The 17,817-nt window shown below is 38.6% G+C and overlaps 1 protein-coding gene across 1 annotated transcript in view; it reads right to left on the bottom strand.

The window, feature by feature from the left end:
- The window catches only part of OSBPL11 (oxysterol binding protein like 11), a 71,676-nt gene that overhangs the window by 21,404 nt on the left and 32,455 nt on the right, over window positions 1-17,817 (bottom strand). The window contains exons 4-6 of the mRNA XM_032793988.2: window positions 17,190-17,269; window positions 14,811-14,993; window positions 5,443-5,644 (exon numbers count right to left, since the gene is read on the bottom strand). Of these exons, the coding sequence (XP_032649879.1) occupies window positions 5,443-5,644; window positions 14,811-14,993; window positions 17,190-17,269 (465 nt within the window). The remainder of the gene's footprint in view (window positions 1-5,442; window positions 5,645-14,810; window positions 14,994-17,189; window positions 17,270-17,817) is intronic.

The raw sequence follows: 17,817 nt of genomic DNA, 5'->3' as shown, positions 1-17,817 counted from the left end.
TATCCATCCATATTTAAATATTCATATAAAGATAAATATATATTTCTTCCTCTTATCCTTGAGAAACCTACACAGGTTGCATATTATCCGTCGTGGTTGATTTGTTAGTTATTTATTCAAATTTAACCAGTATTTCCTTTTCTGCTCTTTATCAGCTATTTTAGTCCACTTTACTACTTATTTCAAACATGTTTATCTTTTTGTGTTTGATTTTTAAAAATTAAACATTTCAAATCTTTTTCTCTAAATACAATTTCATTTTATGTTCTATTAATGGACAGGTTTGCCCTCTAATACTTCTCCCTCAACCAGGACAATGTATTATATTCCCCTTAATCAAAGTAGCAGACATGAACTTATTCTACATTTTTGCTGTCCCTCTCTTTCCTTATAAGCCTTAAATTAATACCATGTATTCTCGCTTGATTGCCTTAGCTTTTTCCCAGTTCCAGTGCAGATTTCTTTTTTACCTCCGATTTTAGAACAATGCCTTGTGACACCACATTGCCAGTTCTTATTTCCTGCTTTATTCTTTTTCACAGGAATTGTAGTTTGTGGGCTCTAAAATTTGCTTTTCTGACAACAAAACACAATTTTATCTGATGCATTATGCATCCATTCTGTATTTTGCAAAGTTCAGGTCAACAGTTTGAAGCCTTCCAATAACCACCACATTCTCAACTTCACAATTAAAATAGCTTGTTACTTGCAGTACACCTTGACAGTTGGTCCAGACTTTTTGTTCATACTCTCCTTCAGTCCTGAGGGTGTGTAGCAGATGCCCACTGTCATATCTTTATTATTCCTTGTATTCTAACTCAGACATTTACCATCACATTCACAGATACCAAGGCTAGATGTGATCATTGTGATTATCTAGTTCTTAGCTATCAAAATGTATCTTGCTGTTAAGAACTTTTCCCACCTCTTCTGCACTACTCAGTTACACATACGCAGCGTCTGTTCATTTAGCATCACTTCTAGTTCTCGTTTGTTATAGCCCGCATTTCTAGCATAAAACATATGGTAAAGTATGCTGACACATTTAATCTTCTTCATGGAATCAAAGATGTTAGAGTTGAAAAGGGCCTATTAGATCATCCAGCCCATCTTTCTAAAGCTTTTATTATTTTCTAAATCTTTCCGTCTTTTACTTAGGAACTTCATCCTCACCCTAATTTCTATGTCAGAAGTCTGCAACAGCTCATTCTGGTTAAGCAAAAAATCCTTATTCTTCCATAACCAAGTTTTAACCCTTGCCTGAAGACTATGCAATTCAAATCAGTACCCTTCTTAGTTAAGTGGAGGTCATCTAATCCAAACAGGCATTCATCAAAGATGTTCCAATGCTTAATGAACTGCAACCCTCTCTTTCCCTATACCTGCAATACAGGCATTGTTCTGTACCCACTACCAGTCTTCTTCTTTCTTGATTTTCTGAGAAAAACACATGCACTGCTCCAATCTTCAGTTCTTCCCACGGGTTCCTAAAATATTTCATGATTAAGTATGGTTCTCCTGAGCAGTGTTTGTTTCCACGCAAACTATAATCAATGAAAAGTCACTAGAATTCTTTAAGATTTGCTACCCTTATTGTGGCGTTGTTAACCTTGGCACCTGATAGGCAATATACCATGAAAGTTCTAAATGATATTTTTAATGCAGAAAAAAAACATGCATACCAACCTATGTCAACTAAATATTTGTTCAACTTTTTCCTGTTCAGTGATTTTAACAAAAAATTTTTTTTACCAATTACAACTTCTCCACAAAGATGGATATAAAATTCTGTCATTGAAGTGGTCCAAATGGGATTACACATCTCCCAGATCTCCCCCTGAAACTATGAGGGCTCCAAACTTTCTAATATTAGCAGTACACAAGATTGAGAACTGAAACAAAGCCTTTCTGCTCTTTGGCCAATCTGCAATTGAAGGTTTAATCAGCATCTCCAGCCACTGACATTAAAAAATTTTTTTTTTGAAGTAGTTAATCTGCATGCAGTAGATGCTTTTTAATAGGAAATATTTTTCCCAGGCATAGTGGGTTTTTTAGTTTGTTATAAGTTAAAGCCACAAAAAAGGGTCAAAGTTTTGGACAACACCTTTCAAATGTACATCTTAAAAATTAAGCCTGGAAGTTACAAAGGCAGAAAAATGGTTTACCCTACTATGTAGTTATTTAAAACCACATGGTCTAATTTTTGTTTAAAGAGAGCTAAAAATAATTACTGTACAATTCATCAGTTCTTGTTGCAAAAAGCAGTTCAACATAGCTGGGAATCTCAAAATATATATAATGCAAAACATAATACCTTTAATATATTCCCATCATGAAAGTAATCTATCTAGACAGTTTATTACAATAATTATCAAGAGGCTGGTATAATTGTAGCAATTCAGTAGAAACCATTTGCTTCCTTAAAAGCTTTTACTAGCACAAAAACACCCAATAGACACACTAAAATTAACATATTAATGTAGAGAGACTCACAAAGGGAAAAAACACATTCAAATGTGCACTTTATAAACAAATTAAATGGAAACAATTCTGGTAAACATTTGTTTGCATGAAAATGAACAATTAGAGACAAAGACATGCTCTGTGCACGCAGAGGCACCCCATATTGTTCCACAATGATTACTACTTGGAGAAAGCATCTTTTCTAATTTAAGAGAGAGGGTAATTTTATATTCAACCCAATTTGAAGTTTCCTAAAAGATGCTTTCTGCCTTAAAAGGGAGCACAGCTTAACATCCCTTATCGACAACTCCTACAAAAACTGGATTAAGTTAAATCAAAATAGGACTACCCACATACAACCTTGAATGGTGAAAGTTTGTGCATAGACAAGGCCTAGAGTTAGAACTTAATGTTTGTAGTATAAAATTTTAAAATATAGGCTATGTTCATGTCACTACTTCAGAGTGACACTAAAGTTCTAAAATAGAACAGTGATAGAATTCACTGGAGCAATTTATTTTTTCTTTTTAAATTAAAACAGAAGAAAATTATGTTTTTTCAAAACCCCTGACACAGTTCATGCCCCCAAAGAATTTGCAAGCCCATAAAATGTTGCTTTCACCATCACTGTTGTCAAGCATGCTATGAACATATTGGTTCCAGCCACATCCTAGGGGTAACCCACAAACTAAAAAACCTCATTATTGTGCTGCATGCATAATAATTTTTAACACGCTCTGAGATACTAGAAAATGAAAAGCAGCTATATAAATGTCATTATGTATAAATACACACACACACACACACACCCAGAAACTTCACCATCAGAATGAAAGAAAAAAATCAAATGTTAAAAAATTGTTCTTCAGGTTGGTTTAAAACCAAAAAATATCAGTACTGCACGTTGTGGTACCTCACGAAATAAGAGGCATGCTGAAAGAAGAGTAACAAATTTTGACAAAGTCTGATCCACAACAGTAATCTTAATCTTAACTACAAAAAAATTTGTCATTAAGATTTTTTGCACTAAACAGGTATATATTAAATACTGTTCTTAATCTTTTGCTTTATAACAATACAAATCAGGGAAATGCAACCTAGATGGAGCTACTATAAGGTGGGTGCAAAACTAGTTGGAAAACCCTTCTCAGAGAAAGTAGTTATCAGTGGTTCACAGTCATGCTAGAAGAGCATAATGAATGGGGTCCTGCAGAGGTCAGCTCTGGGTCCAGTTCTGTTCAGTATCTTCATCAATGATTTAGATAATGGCATAGAGTACACTTATAAAGTCTGCAGATGATATCAAGCTGGGAGGAGTTGCAAGGGCTTTGAAGAATAGGATTAAAATTCAAAATGATCTGGACAAACTGGAGAAATGGTCTGAAGTAAATAGTATGAAATTCAATACGGACAAATGCAAAGTACTCCATTTAGGAAGAAACAATTAGTTGCACACACATAAAATGGGAACTGACTGCCTAGGAAGGAGTACTGTAAAAAGGGATCTGAGGGTCATAGGGGACCACAAGCTAAATATGAGTCAACAATGTAACGCTGTTGCAAAAAAAAGCAAACATCATTCTAGGATGTATTAGCATGAGTGTGGTGAGATGGACGTGAGAAGTAATTCCACTCTGCACTGATTAGGCTTCAACTGGAGTAGTGAGTCCAGTTCTAGGCACCACATTTCAGGAAGGGTGTGGACAAATTGGAGAAAGTCCAGAGAAGAGCAACAAAGATTATTAAAGGTATAGAAAACATGACCTATGGAGGGAAGATTGAAAAAAATTGGGTTTGTTTACTCTGGAAAAGAGAAGACAGAGGGGACATGATAACAGTTTTCAAGTATGTGAAAGGTTGTTATAAGGAGGAAGAAAAATGCTCTCTCTTAACCGCTGATGATAGGACAAGAAGCAGTGGGGTTAAATTGCAGCAAGGGAGGTTTAGGTTGGACATTAGGAAAAAATTTCAGGGTGCTTAAGCTCTGGAATAAATTGCCCAGGGAGGTTGTGGAATCTCTGTCATTAGAGATTTTTAAGAGCAGGTTAGACACAAACCTGTCAGGAATGGTCTAGATGATACTTCGTCCTGCCACTAGTGCAGGGGACTGGAGTTGATGACCTCTCAGGGTCCCTTCCAGTCCTATGATTGTATGATTTTGTGTTTGTTCTTTAAATGGATTTTAGGGAATTTGAAAGGTCTTGAGAACACTAGTGGCTGAGAAAGGAAATGACAAATTAGCTTTAAAGCGCTTCTGCTGAAAGACGTAGAAGGAATCAACGACAGTGGGAAGGTTCCATGATTCCCACCAACAGGCAACACTTTTGAAATTAAATACCCACTTACTGCTCCTGTCAATTTAATGTCTATAAACCACCATGGACACCTCTGGCTCAACAAACATGGGGCAAGATTGAGCCTTTAGTCTTAGTACTGTGTAGAGAGTGGCACATAGCCATGCCTCCCCAAGAAGAGCAGTAGAAAGGATTCTGACTTAGTCATACCTCTCCAGTTCACCCCTTTCCCAGAAAGTAGAGTAAATTGCTCCCTACACCTCATGCCTAGAGATGAACATAGGTTGGAGCTACACTTTTGCCTGCTCTCCACCCCACTAGTCACATAAGAAGGGAGAGTCCTGACAACATTACTGTAGTCACAAAGATAGGTGGTGGGAAGTGTAATTCTCCAATGCGACTGCATCAGGACCAGAGACAATTTGGCCTAAAAAAAGTAACCATGCAGGAACAGAAGAACTGCCAGACTGAATCAGACCAGTGGTCCAACTAACCCAGTACCAAGTCTCTAACAGAGGCTGCTTCAGAAGAAGGTGAAAGAAACCTTGTAGTAGGAAGTTTTGGGATAACCAACCCACGGGAAGATAAATTCAGTGGAATAAACATTTCAATTAAAATCAATAAATTCTAGGCTTTACGCTTCAGTCACACAGAATGTAGACCTTTACCTTAATCTGTGACCCACCTGCTGGTAAGGATTCCTTTTGCTGCGATGCATGTTGTAGCTGGAGAATATGGAAGCAGTCATTTAAGCAGTTCATAGTCGCCATGGAAGTTGCTTTCAGCATTAACAGGTCTGGATCCAAGGATGTAAGGTGACCAGAGGCAGGAAGGCATTCTATGTTTCTGATCAAGTCTCTCTGCTGTCCCTCAGCCTGTGACATCATCTATCAAACAAAACAGTGCTGGTGTCACAGAAGATGATAGACATTTTTGTAGTTTACAGCTATACTGAAGTGCTTCACAAACAGATGACCCCAAAGAATATTACAAACAATACAAATCCCAAAGAATAAATAAGAATTAGTTTTATATATGTCAAAAATAAAAGTACCATCTTGTTACTTAAATGTACGGTTAAAGATGAACTGCAAAAGAAAAATAGAATTTAAACACATTTCTGTGCTGAATGCCCCCACTAAACCCCCCATGAAATGCATGCCACAAGTCCCATGCAGTCCATGGTATTTACTGTATTAGTTACATAGTGAAACAATGTACCAAGAAGATTTTACAATGTTACTAACTCTACAGCCTGCACCATTGCTACCATCAGTGAAGCTACAACAGTCACTAATTATTGGTCCTACATTTTGTGGTGAAGTCTAAAAGAAAGGCACATGCATTCATACACACTATAGTGTTGGGAAAACGAAAACTTGCAGGTTAAAAAAAAATCACTAAGACAAAATATTGCACAGGTTTTCTGTGATCACAGGTACTATCTATAACCTCTTTTTTTATTTTACCGGTCTCTCTTCCTGGGTAGAGGCAACAAACGGAATCTAAGAAGAATCCTGCTGCTCTCTGGACTTTTACAAATTCCTGTTAACTGCCTGAACACAAAAACAGAACCGACAGGCAAAGGAGAAAGAGTTTCTTGCATGTGCTCACATCGTGTCAGATTCATGTATGTGTCTGATTTCAAACTGGTTGGTGAGGTTTTCAGTTTACCTACTTTGACAGTATCATTTCACTCTGTTTTCTATCAGTCTCATAACATGCAGTCTCTACTAGGCAATGGTTTTTCGATTCCAAAGAAATATTCAAACAATATTGTATATCAGCACATCACAAAAACTGTTTGACAATCTCACAGTATTATTTGGTAACACTTTATTACTATGTCTTTTGCCAACAACCAACTACCTACCACCAGATACTGTACAATATGTATGTCAAATCCACCTCTTCTTGTCACAGTATTCTCTAAATGGCTTACATGTGAACTTCTCAACTGTCTTGGAAACTGTGCAGAGTAATGCTGCGAACTGGATTTCAGGATCAATCATGCCTTCGAGGTGTTTAACCAACAAACACCACATATACAGATAAGCTCTTCTGGGAGTCTTCCTCATTAGTTATTTGCAACGTAGTGGTACCTAAAGACCCCAAGTTAGGACTGGGGTACCAAACACACAGAAAGAGACCATCCCTGCCTCAAATAGATTCATAGTTTGCAAAGCTGGAAAAAAGTCACAGGAGAGCTTCAGGTTATGCCTCTCATCCTTCATTAGTTTATTCTAGCTTATGCCACCCAACCTCCCCATTAACTCAATGGAATCAAGAAGCATACACAAAATAGCCAATCGATCATGAAACCTCTCCTATTGTCACGCAAGCAGAATGAGAACAGCTGCACTCGAAACAGTGAAATCATTCACAGAGAGTACTTAAATCGCCCAGACATATCGACTCTCTAAAAAAAAAAAAAAAAAAAACCCCCCAGACTCTTTCAAGGATTCTAAGTTTCCCTCACATAACCAGGTTCATATACAACAACAGTTCACACACAGTTCAAAACTATCAACCGGTCCAAAGTACACTTGCCATATTTCCTAGCAAAAGAGCACATCCAGAAGTACTGCTGCTCAGAGCGAAGTGGTCTCTTCTCTTAGGCCTCTTGCTATTTAGTGCAAGCAACAACCTCAAGGTTTCCAAAGTACCAATATAACATACAGATTCAGTTAAGAGCCAAGAAAGTCGGGAAGTTGACATTTTGTGCAGTTTGGGGTTATTTTTGGTCTGATTATGTGCAGATTTTATACAATTTAAAGGAGGATTGTGCACTGAGCATTTAGAAAGACTGGTTCTGCCGCAGACTCGTGAACTGAGACTGCAACTAGTCAAGTAATAGGATATCAAAGCATAGCATTCATAAATGAACATATACACGTTTATATAAGGTTAGAGAAGGTTACAGGGTGACTTGATTACAGTCTATAAGTATCTACCTAGGGAATAAATGTTTAATATAGGGCTCTCCAATCTAGCAGAGAAAGGTTAACAGAGTCCAATAGCTGGAAGTTGACACTACACAAATTCAGACTGCAAATAAGGTGGGTTTTTTTAAAATGGTCAGAGTAATTAAACCACTGGTACAATTTACCAAGAGTCATGGTGGATATATCATTCACAATTTTTAAATCAAACTCAGATGCTTTTCTAAAAGATAGATATTTTCTAGGAATTGCTTTTGGGAAGTTCTGTGGCCTGTGTTACACAAGAGGTCAGACTAGATGATCACAATGAAGGCCTTATACTTCACAAATTGGTAAATTCCATGTTATAAATTCTGACACAGAACTTTTAAACATGCCTATCAACCAAGCAACACCACTCTGAGGAAAAGAAAAACAGCCTGCTTAACACATCTAGATAAATAACTGACACTGATGATCCTTCTCTTTATGCTTCCAGAGCCTTTACTGCTGTTCTTGCGTAAAATATAGGATTACACCACATCACCCAATCCAATACTGATTTAAAACTAGAAGATTAATATTAATTTTCTACAAGCCTCTCTTTCTCTGTAACTTCAAGAAAATGCAATTCACTTCAAACAGATGCAGGGAAAATCAAGTTCTGCCTAATGCACGCTGGCCATTTCAAGGGGACTCAATCTATGCCTTCATCATGTCACTCCGATTCAGGTCCTCTCTTTTTGCGGAGTGCAGTCTCACACTTAAGAAATGCCATGCACCACCTGGAAGCTTAACCAAAATCTTCCAAGTCTCCTCAGCCAAAAGAAAATTACTGTTCAAGCACAGCAAAATAGCAATATACAGAAGGACAAATTGTTAATATAGTCTAACTTTTACATAAAGACTCGTATCAGTGTCATTTATCTTCTCTTCTGCTCTTCCTGAAGTTTTCTATTCTTATGTGACATGAGGTAAAAAGGGCAGGTAGCATCCAAATTTACAGTATGCTACATTAGCTCTACCAGTATCAAATCCATCTCTTGAAAAGAAGGGCATTTCTGATATACTGAAGTACCTAAAACAGTCTACCTTTAAACTTTATATGTTTAAGTTGCAAACATGAACTTGTTACAACAGTTTTCAGACTAAAGGATGAAGTGGTTTAACAAGCTCTTAAAACAGCAGAAACCACTGGAATGCAGATTAAGGTTTTCCTAGGCACCGGAGGGCACTTCACGTCTTAATGTTAGCCGTTGTTTAACCCTGCTATTACAAGAAGAATATTGCATGACAGTGGCAGTTATTTTTTTCCAAAACCACTGTAAGAACATCTTACTGGGGACACAATGTGCAAAAGTTTAATTTTCTCCTTTTGGAAATGTTTTATTTTAAAACTCTCATCTTTAAAACAGTAGCTTTTTATCTTTTCTCCACATCTTTCTTTTGCTTTTTGTATTTTACAAGCAAACTTTATAAATCACACTGAAGCCCCTACATAGTTGTTGCCCTAGTTTGTAAATGACACCCGTCTGGTGTAAACGGATATCGTAAGATCTATGAAATACAGGTCCCTCTGAGTCACGCTTTACTATGCCTATAACTTATAATATTCTCATCCCTTTCATAATGTCTCCTTCCTTCCTTTTCTACTTTCTACTCCCTCTCACTTTTTTTTTTTTTTTGGCAGGGGGTGTATTTATGAGGTTAAATTCTCTTTTCCTTAATCCTTTCCTGTGAAAGGGGAGAGATGGAAAGGTCTCTCTTATGTGCACCAAACCCACCATGTGTGCAAGCTGACCTAAAACTAACTTCATACTGTAAACACAAAACAGCTACTGGGCTCTTGCTTACAAGGTGTGTTTTGAAGAGAGCATGTATCTACTAAACTAGCACACTCACTACCTAAAATCGTTTTGAATATAACACCTACAACTGGAGATAGATGTCTGCTGATTCAGGGCTACCACTTTGAGGGCTGCCTGGTACGCTGGACAAGTCTGCAGCCATTTGGGCACTAAAGTCTGAGGGAGCTTGTGGGGGAGAACAGACAGCTGAGCAGGGCTAGGTAGAGACTATGATGGGTGGACAGCACTGTCTAAGACACAGAGTATAGAGAGAGGAAAAGAGGGGTAGCGTTTTACCTTCAGGGAAGACACATAGCTGAAGACAAGCTCCACTGTGATCCACAGGCAGTTCATGACAAGAAACTTCTCTTCAGCCTCATTTCTCTGACCCACACTTGTCCACACCATTTTAAAGTAGAATGAGGTATTAGAATTCATGGGGAAGGCGATGTGGCAGGCATGAGGGAATAGCAGAGATGTGGGAGAGGATGGGGCTAAGAAAGGCAAGAGGGAGATGAAAGGCACAGGGATTGTTCATGTCACAGCCATTTCCACACTAAAGAAATCTGGTAACTGACAGCTAAAGGATGCTTAAATGCATTTTCTATTCAAACAATACCCAGTTAAATCAGGATTCTCCTTCACACCAATCTCAGCTTGCCTGCCTTACTACCCTATCCCCACAATACCCAAACACACAGACTCCATGGCTCCACGGTAAACTTCCCTTCCTATTCCAAATATAACCAACCACCACACATCAAATTCCTCTCCACCACACTCAGATGCACCTCAGCTCCAATCTCATACAACCTGAATTCTCACATTTCCTAATTTCTGAGGGCTTGATTTTGCAAACTTTACAATGTTTAACGATTCTATCTGGTATGGAATGTAAGAGTTGTACAAAACACCCTCCGATACATTCAGCCTGCCTTCCTGATTGAGGCTGTGCTTGGCACAGAGAGTCAGGAGCAAAGAGAGATCGTGGGCAGTGTCCACTCACCCTGACAATCTTCCCAATTCATGGTCCCTCTTATTGTCCCCCAACATCACAAATGCCCACACTGTCCCTAACTATGTTCTCCAGCCTCCCTGCTGGCAATCCCAGACTGACAGACCACCTGTTTGTGGTTTGGGACTCTCCTTTGGTGAGCTACTGAAGATCTGCTGCCTGCAGAAGCAGCTACTTCAGAGGCAAAGCTGGTAACTTTACTACAGACACCTCTTACCTAGGGTAACTAGATGTCTCAATTTTATAGGGACAGTCCCAGTATTTGGGGCTTAGTCTTTTATAGGTACCTATTATCCCCACCCTCGTCCCAATTTTTCACACTTGCTGTCTGGTCACCCTGCTCTTACCAGACACCCAATTCGTTGATATGGTGCAAGGAAGAAGAGAAAAGGGAATACAGATACCTTAAGCTTCACTTTAGACAATACTCGGGACCAAATTCTTCCCTCATGCACTTAAATCAACAGAAGTCAAGCCCATTTATTCAATGGCAAAATTATGCTTTTTTACATTCACAAGTCTGACTTCCTCTCCCTTACATAAGGCTAACTTGCAATAGCCTATAACAAAAGAAAGCTATGGATAAATTATTTAACCTTACTCTAACAATATGAAAAAAGACTGAAGATAAAACAACAGCTTTTTTCAGACACAGATCTCAGAGTCCATTACATAGCAACATCCCATACATTGCTGTGACATGGCAGGGGTAAACCCCTTGAATGCCCTGCTAAAATGGTGGCTAAGCTCTGCTTTTTTGTAAGGAGGCCAAGTGCAGGGGCTGGGGAAGCCAGCAGAGGACCCAGCTGCAGGCCCTAATGAGGGTTGACACAGCAATGGTTTGAGTTAAATGCAAACAGCTGGGCTGAGGAGGGCTATACAAGCCCTGAGGAAAGCTCAGTCAGAAGGCCAGCTTGGGAGGAGATAGGAGGGCAATATCTCTGTCTCCCCACCCAAGAAAAAGGAGTCTCATGGGCCAGCAGACCCTGGGGAAGGTCTGAATGTGGATAACTGTTGGGGGAACAACGTGGGGTTGCACTGTTGCACTGTAAATAAAGACACAAGGGTGAAGCACAGAAGAGGCTTGAGGACTATTTATTTAACCCACCAACCCAGGGCACAGGCACAAGAGGGTGGCCCCTGTGATAATTCCATTATCCCTACCTTCTATTAGAAAGTAAACAGGGGGATAGTTGTCCATTCATGGACCAAAACTGCCTAGGAGTCAGAACCTCCTCCCTTCAGAATTTGTTCTCTGCTCTCAAAACTCCAGTGTTTCATGATGCTTACAGGAACTGCTGAGCTGTTAGCAACCAAACAGAATGCAGGGATTTAAAAGACAAAACCCTGCCATTTCTATCACATATTTTCATCTCATAAAGCAAGAATTCTTTACAAATATCTTTCTGTGACCCAAGTTTTCTCTCAGTTCTATAGGCTAAAGAAAGTAGTATATGCCATAACAGAAAGGAAACAAAACTGGCAGGCAATTTTCATATTTCAGGATGTGCTCTGACTGAGAAAACTCCAGCTACAAGGAGAGATCCTCGTCCAAATACAAGCACCTAAAGGAACCTTACAGATTGATTAGTCTGTAGATTATAGGGAGGCATAATTGGTCAGAAGACATCTATTTACATATGGAAAGTAAAAGCCTTTTTCATCTGGTGGCACTGAAAAGATGTTTTAAGTGAAAGTGGATAAGTGTACACTGCAAATAAACCCCCACAGCAACAAGTCCCAGAGCTCAGGTCAACTAATTCAGGATCACGGGGCATGTCGTCCCCCACTCACAGGATTTCAGAGCCTGGGTTCCAGCCCAAGAGGGAACCTCTACACTGGTATTTTTAGCCCTGTAATGCAAGATCTACAAACCCAAGTCAGTTGATCCAGGCTCTGAGATTCGCTACCAGAGCTTATGGGAGAGTTTCTTTTTTTTTTTTTTTTTTAAATTAAATGCAGCGTAGATGTACCCAGCGTGTCTACATCTTGGAGTGTTTTTCCAGACCAATATGTTTCTTGAGCTGATCAACTCCTAACCAGCTGTAAAGAAGGATAAAATTAGATTGCATGAATTCTGCAGCTGTATTTTTCTGAATTTTATATCACATCTAAAACAGTAATTTTGAATGATGCAATGTGGAATTTTTTATTTTTTTTACAGAGAAATGTCACAATAACTGACAGAATATTTGGATCCATTTCATGAATACTGCCAATGTTTTTGTTTCAAGATATTTGTGGGCTCAGGATCTGTATGCAGATTAAGGGGGTAGGATGCATTTTCAAGACCGATTTCACCTTGAAAAATGTTTTCTAATAGTGTTGGTCCTCATATTGGCAGTCCAGTCACTGGCTCTTCAATATCTCAGTCATCTCTCCACTACTTTAGCAAGGTCCCTTCTTGCTATGGTACGTTGACAGCCAAGGCTCTTCCAGAAATCTTTTACAGAGAAATGTGATTCTTGTGACTGTGGAATGCCCCATCTAGGACAGTTTGCCAAGTCTTATACTCATCATGTCTCTTTTATAAACCTGCCTCTACTGCGAGGTCTACAAGGATCTTATAATTGAAAGGGAAAAGAAAAAACTAACTCTTGCTCACCTATTGATATCCCAGTACATCCCATTTTCTGTGCAGTATCTTTTAGTGGCCAAATGCATCTGTAACTCACACGCCTGAGTGTGGTGCTCTGTCCCATTTAGTGGCACCGAGACCACTTAGAGAGAGATATTAATGAATCTGCTCTACAGCCTTAGCTAAGGTCCATACGGCTGTTAGCTCATGCTGCAGAGGCTCATGCATTTAGCTCCAGAAGTCCCAGATTCAACCCCACCTACCATTGACTGGGGTCTGTCGGTATTACACATCTTTTGTTGTAATTTACTGTATTTATCACATTGCATTAAACTATTATTAGCCGTGATAATACTAATATTGGCAATACTAATAGGCCAACACTAGTTAGAGATCTTATGAAAAGAAGGAACAATTCAATTTGCAGAGCACATTTTAAGAGTTTCAGTGGGCAATACATGTTGATTGGCACTGGAAGGGAAAGTTGGCAGTGAAAGACAGAAAAAGGTCTTGGATGAACAATGTGGTATCTTGCATGGATCAAAAAGACTATTCACCCACAAAAGACTGGCAGAGGATCATACAGAACAGGGCTACCACAGTTGCAAACCTCCAGTGAGAGAGATGCCACATAAGGAGAACAACAGATACTTGATACTGGTGAGTGGCGCAACAAGTTTTTCTTTTAGAGATGGGTTAGATGTCAGAGATATATATTAAATGTTTTTAAATATTTGCAACTTTTTATATTGACGGCAGGGATGGATGGATACAAAAAAAGGATTGTCATGCACTGTATATTTTTAGCAACGTATACCATTTATCCAGATCTACTATTCAGTGGAATCATATTGCTGGGTTTGATTCTTGTCTTTGCTTTCCCCTTTCAAATCACACTTTGAGGTCTTGGCCATAAAACTCTGTAACATTACTTTTTGTATATTATTAGCAAAATTCTCTGACATGAACCAAACTGATTCCTCCTCCATCATATGAAGCTCATGAAAAAAAAGTTCAGCCCTTGAAGTCAACTCTTCCAAGGCTTGAGGCGGAGGAAGAAAGGAAGAAGTATGTGATACGACATCTTCTTGAGCTGTAATAACAGGACTAGCAGGGACAGGAATATGTGATACTCAGTCTTCAGTGTCAGGATATTATAATAGATAACAGCACAAAAGTCACCTCCCACCAAAGAATTTAAATAATAAATATGATATTTATAAAGAACCTTTAATGCCAAAGCACTTTACATATTTAAAGTGAGATAAAAAATACATTCTGATCACTTCCACCACGACTGAAATAGTGCCAGCTCTGGGGTGGGAACACGGCAGCTCTTTAACCTCCACACAGCAACACACTAGCAGTTTAGGCCAATTCAGGAATAATACACCTCTACCCTGATATACCACCACCCAATATAACACAAATTTGGATATAACACGGTAAAGCAGCGCTACGGGGAGGGGCGGAGCTGCGTGCTCTGGCTGATCAAATCAAGTTCAATATAACACGGTTTCACCTATAACGCGGTAGGATTTTTTGGTTCCCGAGGACAGTGTTATAGTGAGGTAGAGGTGTATATCAAACAAATTATCAGGGTTTCTGTGTCAACCAAAGTAGTAAGGACAATAATATGTTGGTGTTCTCTCATTCTCAAAATAATTTATTTAAATTTTTATTCATACAAACCTCTTTAACATCTACTAGGTGGTCTGGCTGCAGAATAGGAACTCTCTTTCCTCCTGACAACTTGTGATGTCCAACATTAAAAAATGAAACTGGATTTTGGCTGGGTCTCCTCTGAAAACCAGGAGAGTTGCCACTTCCTTGGGATGCAAGAGAGAAGCTGCGAGATTTCAGTGGAGGATTGTTCTAGTGAATAAACAAGCATATAAAGAAATGTAAAATTCCTAATACTCAAACATTTCGTTAGGCACATAAATCAGAATATAAAATAAACAATTAAATAAAGTGAGGGAAACCTAGCTTAACTCACTGTTTTTCAACTACTCTGATAATTAATGTGCACAAAGTGTTAACTGATAAGTGAGGAAGTTTCTGTTCCTTTGTGCTATTTCCTGATAACTGTCTTGCTCCACTGCTTACAGTCAACTTGTGTTTGCTTACATGCAACCCAGGAATTGCGATGAAACAATATACATCACTTTATATGATTAGGAAGTAGGCCCTTCTATTCAGGTTTGAGCTCTGCAGGAAGATTAACATGTAAACTGAGAGGCAACAGACTACACAGGGGTGAACCTGACATTTAAAAGAGAAGAATTTCATTTACAATCATTTAGAAGACAAAATGAAACACATGAAGGACTTCTCTACACTTATAGCGCCGCAGTACTTAGTGAAGACGTTACTTACACTGACAGGAAAGTTTCTCCCATCGGCTTAGATACTCCACCTTCCGGAGAGTTCGTAGCTATGTTGATGGGAGAATCCCTCCCTCCGTCTACATAGGGAGTTAGGTCGGTATAACTATGTCGCTCAGGGGGAGCAGGGAGATTTTATACCATAGTTATAATGACATAAGCGTGTAACGCAGACCAGGGTGCAATCTCTTGATGATAAAGGAGTCTGAGCCAGTCACAAGGAGTTAATCCTATTTTAGAAGAACCTTAGAGTTTTGGATTTTTTTTTTCAGATTTTAGGTTAAATGAAGCAAAAATTTAAGAATATACTTCTGTAACATACAATACACATATACACTAAAGCAACAAAGCGTTGAAAATGGTTTGTGAAAGGAGTTAGCAGGCCTTAACAATCTTCAGGCTTGCTAGAAACTCCTCTCAAGGAACACAAACTTATGGAGGAGCCTTTTAAAAAAAAGAAATCTAATTCAAGGGAATTAATTTGGACAAACAAATTTTGCTTTTAAACAAGCCAACCAAAAAATGAAATTTCCAATTGGAAATCTGACCTACGGTTCAAAACTCCAGTTCTAAAACAAGAAATTTAGGACCAAAAACTGTATTCAGTATATCTCTGAATTTTTCAAGCACTGAAAAGCTATCCAGATAGCAAAACTAATAGAAATGTATTGTGGGCCAAATATAACAAATGGCCTTAAGTATAATGATATGATGGAGCGAACTTGTGTTACGAGATAACAGTCACCCTTGCTGCAGCAAGATATCCTTGTTAAATAAAAGAACACGACCTCCCACAAACATTTGCACCTTGATGAATGTCTGCATTGTATCACTGCCATAAATTAACTCCTGGAGTCTTATTCCCTCACCCTCAATTCAGTTAGGGTCACACCTTCAAAATGGACCTGCTAAAATTAGGATTGGCATGGCACAGTGAACAATACCTTTTCATCAAATGTCCACTATGCTACTCCCCGACTAGTCAGCAGGTCACTACAGGAATTACTTTACAAAACTTAAAATAAAAATAAATACTGATTTAAAGAAAAGGAATTTCTAAAAATGTTTTTAAGAGTAAATATTATTTTAAAATCACTGAAAATTAAAGTAAAACAACATGATTTATAGAATGTTGCTAGAACAATTTTATTGTACATTTAAGGTTAGGACGCAATGTTAGCTCAAGTCACTAAATTTCAAGTTTCATCCTAAATGTACCTGTAAAATATACATGGTATAAACAACCAAGGAAGGAGAAATCAAGCTCCAACCATTAGTCCTTTTACGGCCCTTTCCTCAAGGCTGGTGGGTTACCCACAGAACAAAAGCAAACTATGAAGAACACTCAGCTTTAAAACCCCCAGGGGCTTCAGCTTCCTCTTCCTTTTATACTCTGTACCATCAGCCAAATGACCAACTAGGACCTGTTAACCCTTCACAGGCTGCAGTACCTTCACCATTTCATAGTACAATGTTACATATTTTACGAAAAGACCATTTCTATTACAGACTATGTATGTCAAGTGTACTGAGCCACACTCTCATGTTTCCTCATTAAGTATTTGGAACTTTTCAGATTTTTACTCAACCTTACTTGGCTCATGGATTAATAGAATATATCAGTTTTCAATTAGTTTTACCACAGACCCAAACTGAGCAAGAACCCATTAAAATCATTCAGTACCTTTCCAATTGCTTCCGTGTGATGCTGCGTGCATATCTGGAGTCTGCTAACCCAATGCTGCCGTTCTTTAGCATCGGTGGCTGATAAAAAGCAAACAAAGAATTTCTTACAGGAACAAAAATTAAAGTATAGGCAAGAGTACAGATATTCTTTTAAAATAACATTAATGTAGCACTAGTACACTGTCAAACAGATAGCAGGAGTTAATAGAACAAAAGTACTTTATATCTCTTTTTGACTGTAAAAGGTTAACAAGTTCAGTCAGCCTGGCTGTCAGCTGACCAGAGGACCAATCAGGAGACAGGATACTTTCAAATCTTGAGGGAGGGAAGTTTCTATGTGTGCTGTTAGAATTTGGTGGTTGTTCTCTCTGGGTTCTGAGGGTGACCAGATGTGCAACCAGGGTTCTCTCTGGGTTCTGAGAGTGACCCGATGTGCAACCAGGTTTCTCTCCAATATAGCCTCTTATCAGTTCAAAATAGTGAGTACTAGGTAGATAAGGCGAGTTAGGCTTATGTTTGTTTTCTTTATTTGCAAATGTGCATTTGGCTGGAAGGAGTTCAAATTTCTATTTTGCTGAAAGGATTTTAATTTGTACTTGTATCCTTAGGCTGAGAGGGTATATTGG

The sequence above is a fragment of the Chelonoidis abingdonii genome, chromosome 10 (genome assembly GCF_003597395.2).
Source record: "Chelonoidis abingdonii isolate Lonesome George chromosome 10, CheloAbing_2.0, whole genome shotgun sequence".
NCBI classification, from domain to species: Eukaryota; Metazoa; Chordata; order Testudines; family Testudinidae; genus Chelonoidis; species Chelonoidis abingdonii.
Note: the sequence above shows the minus strand (reverse complement) of the source record. Positions and strands in the feature narration are given on the sequence as shown.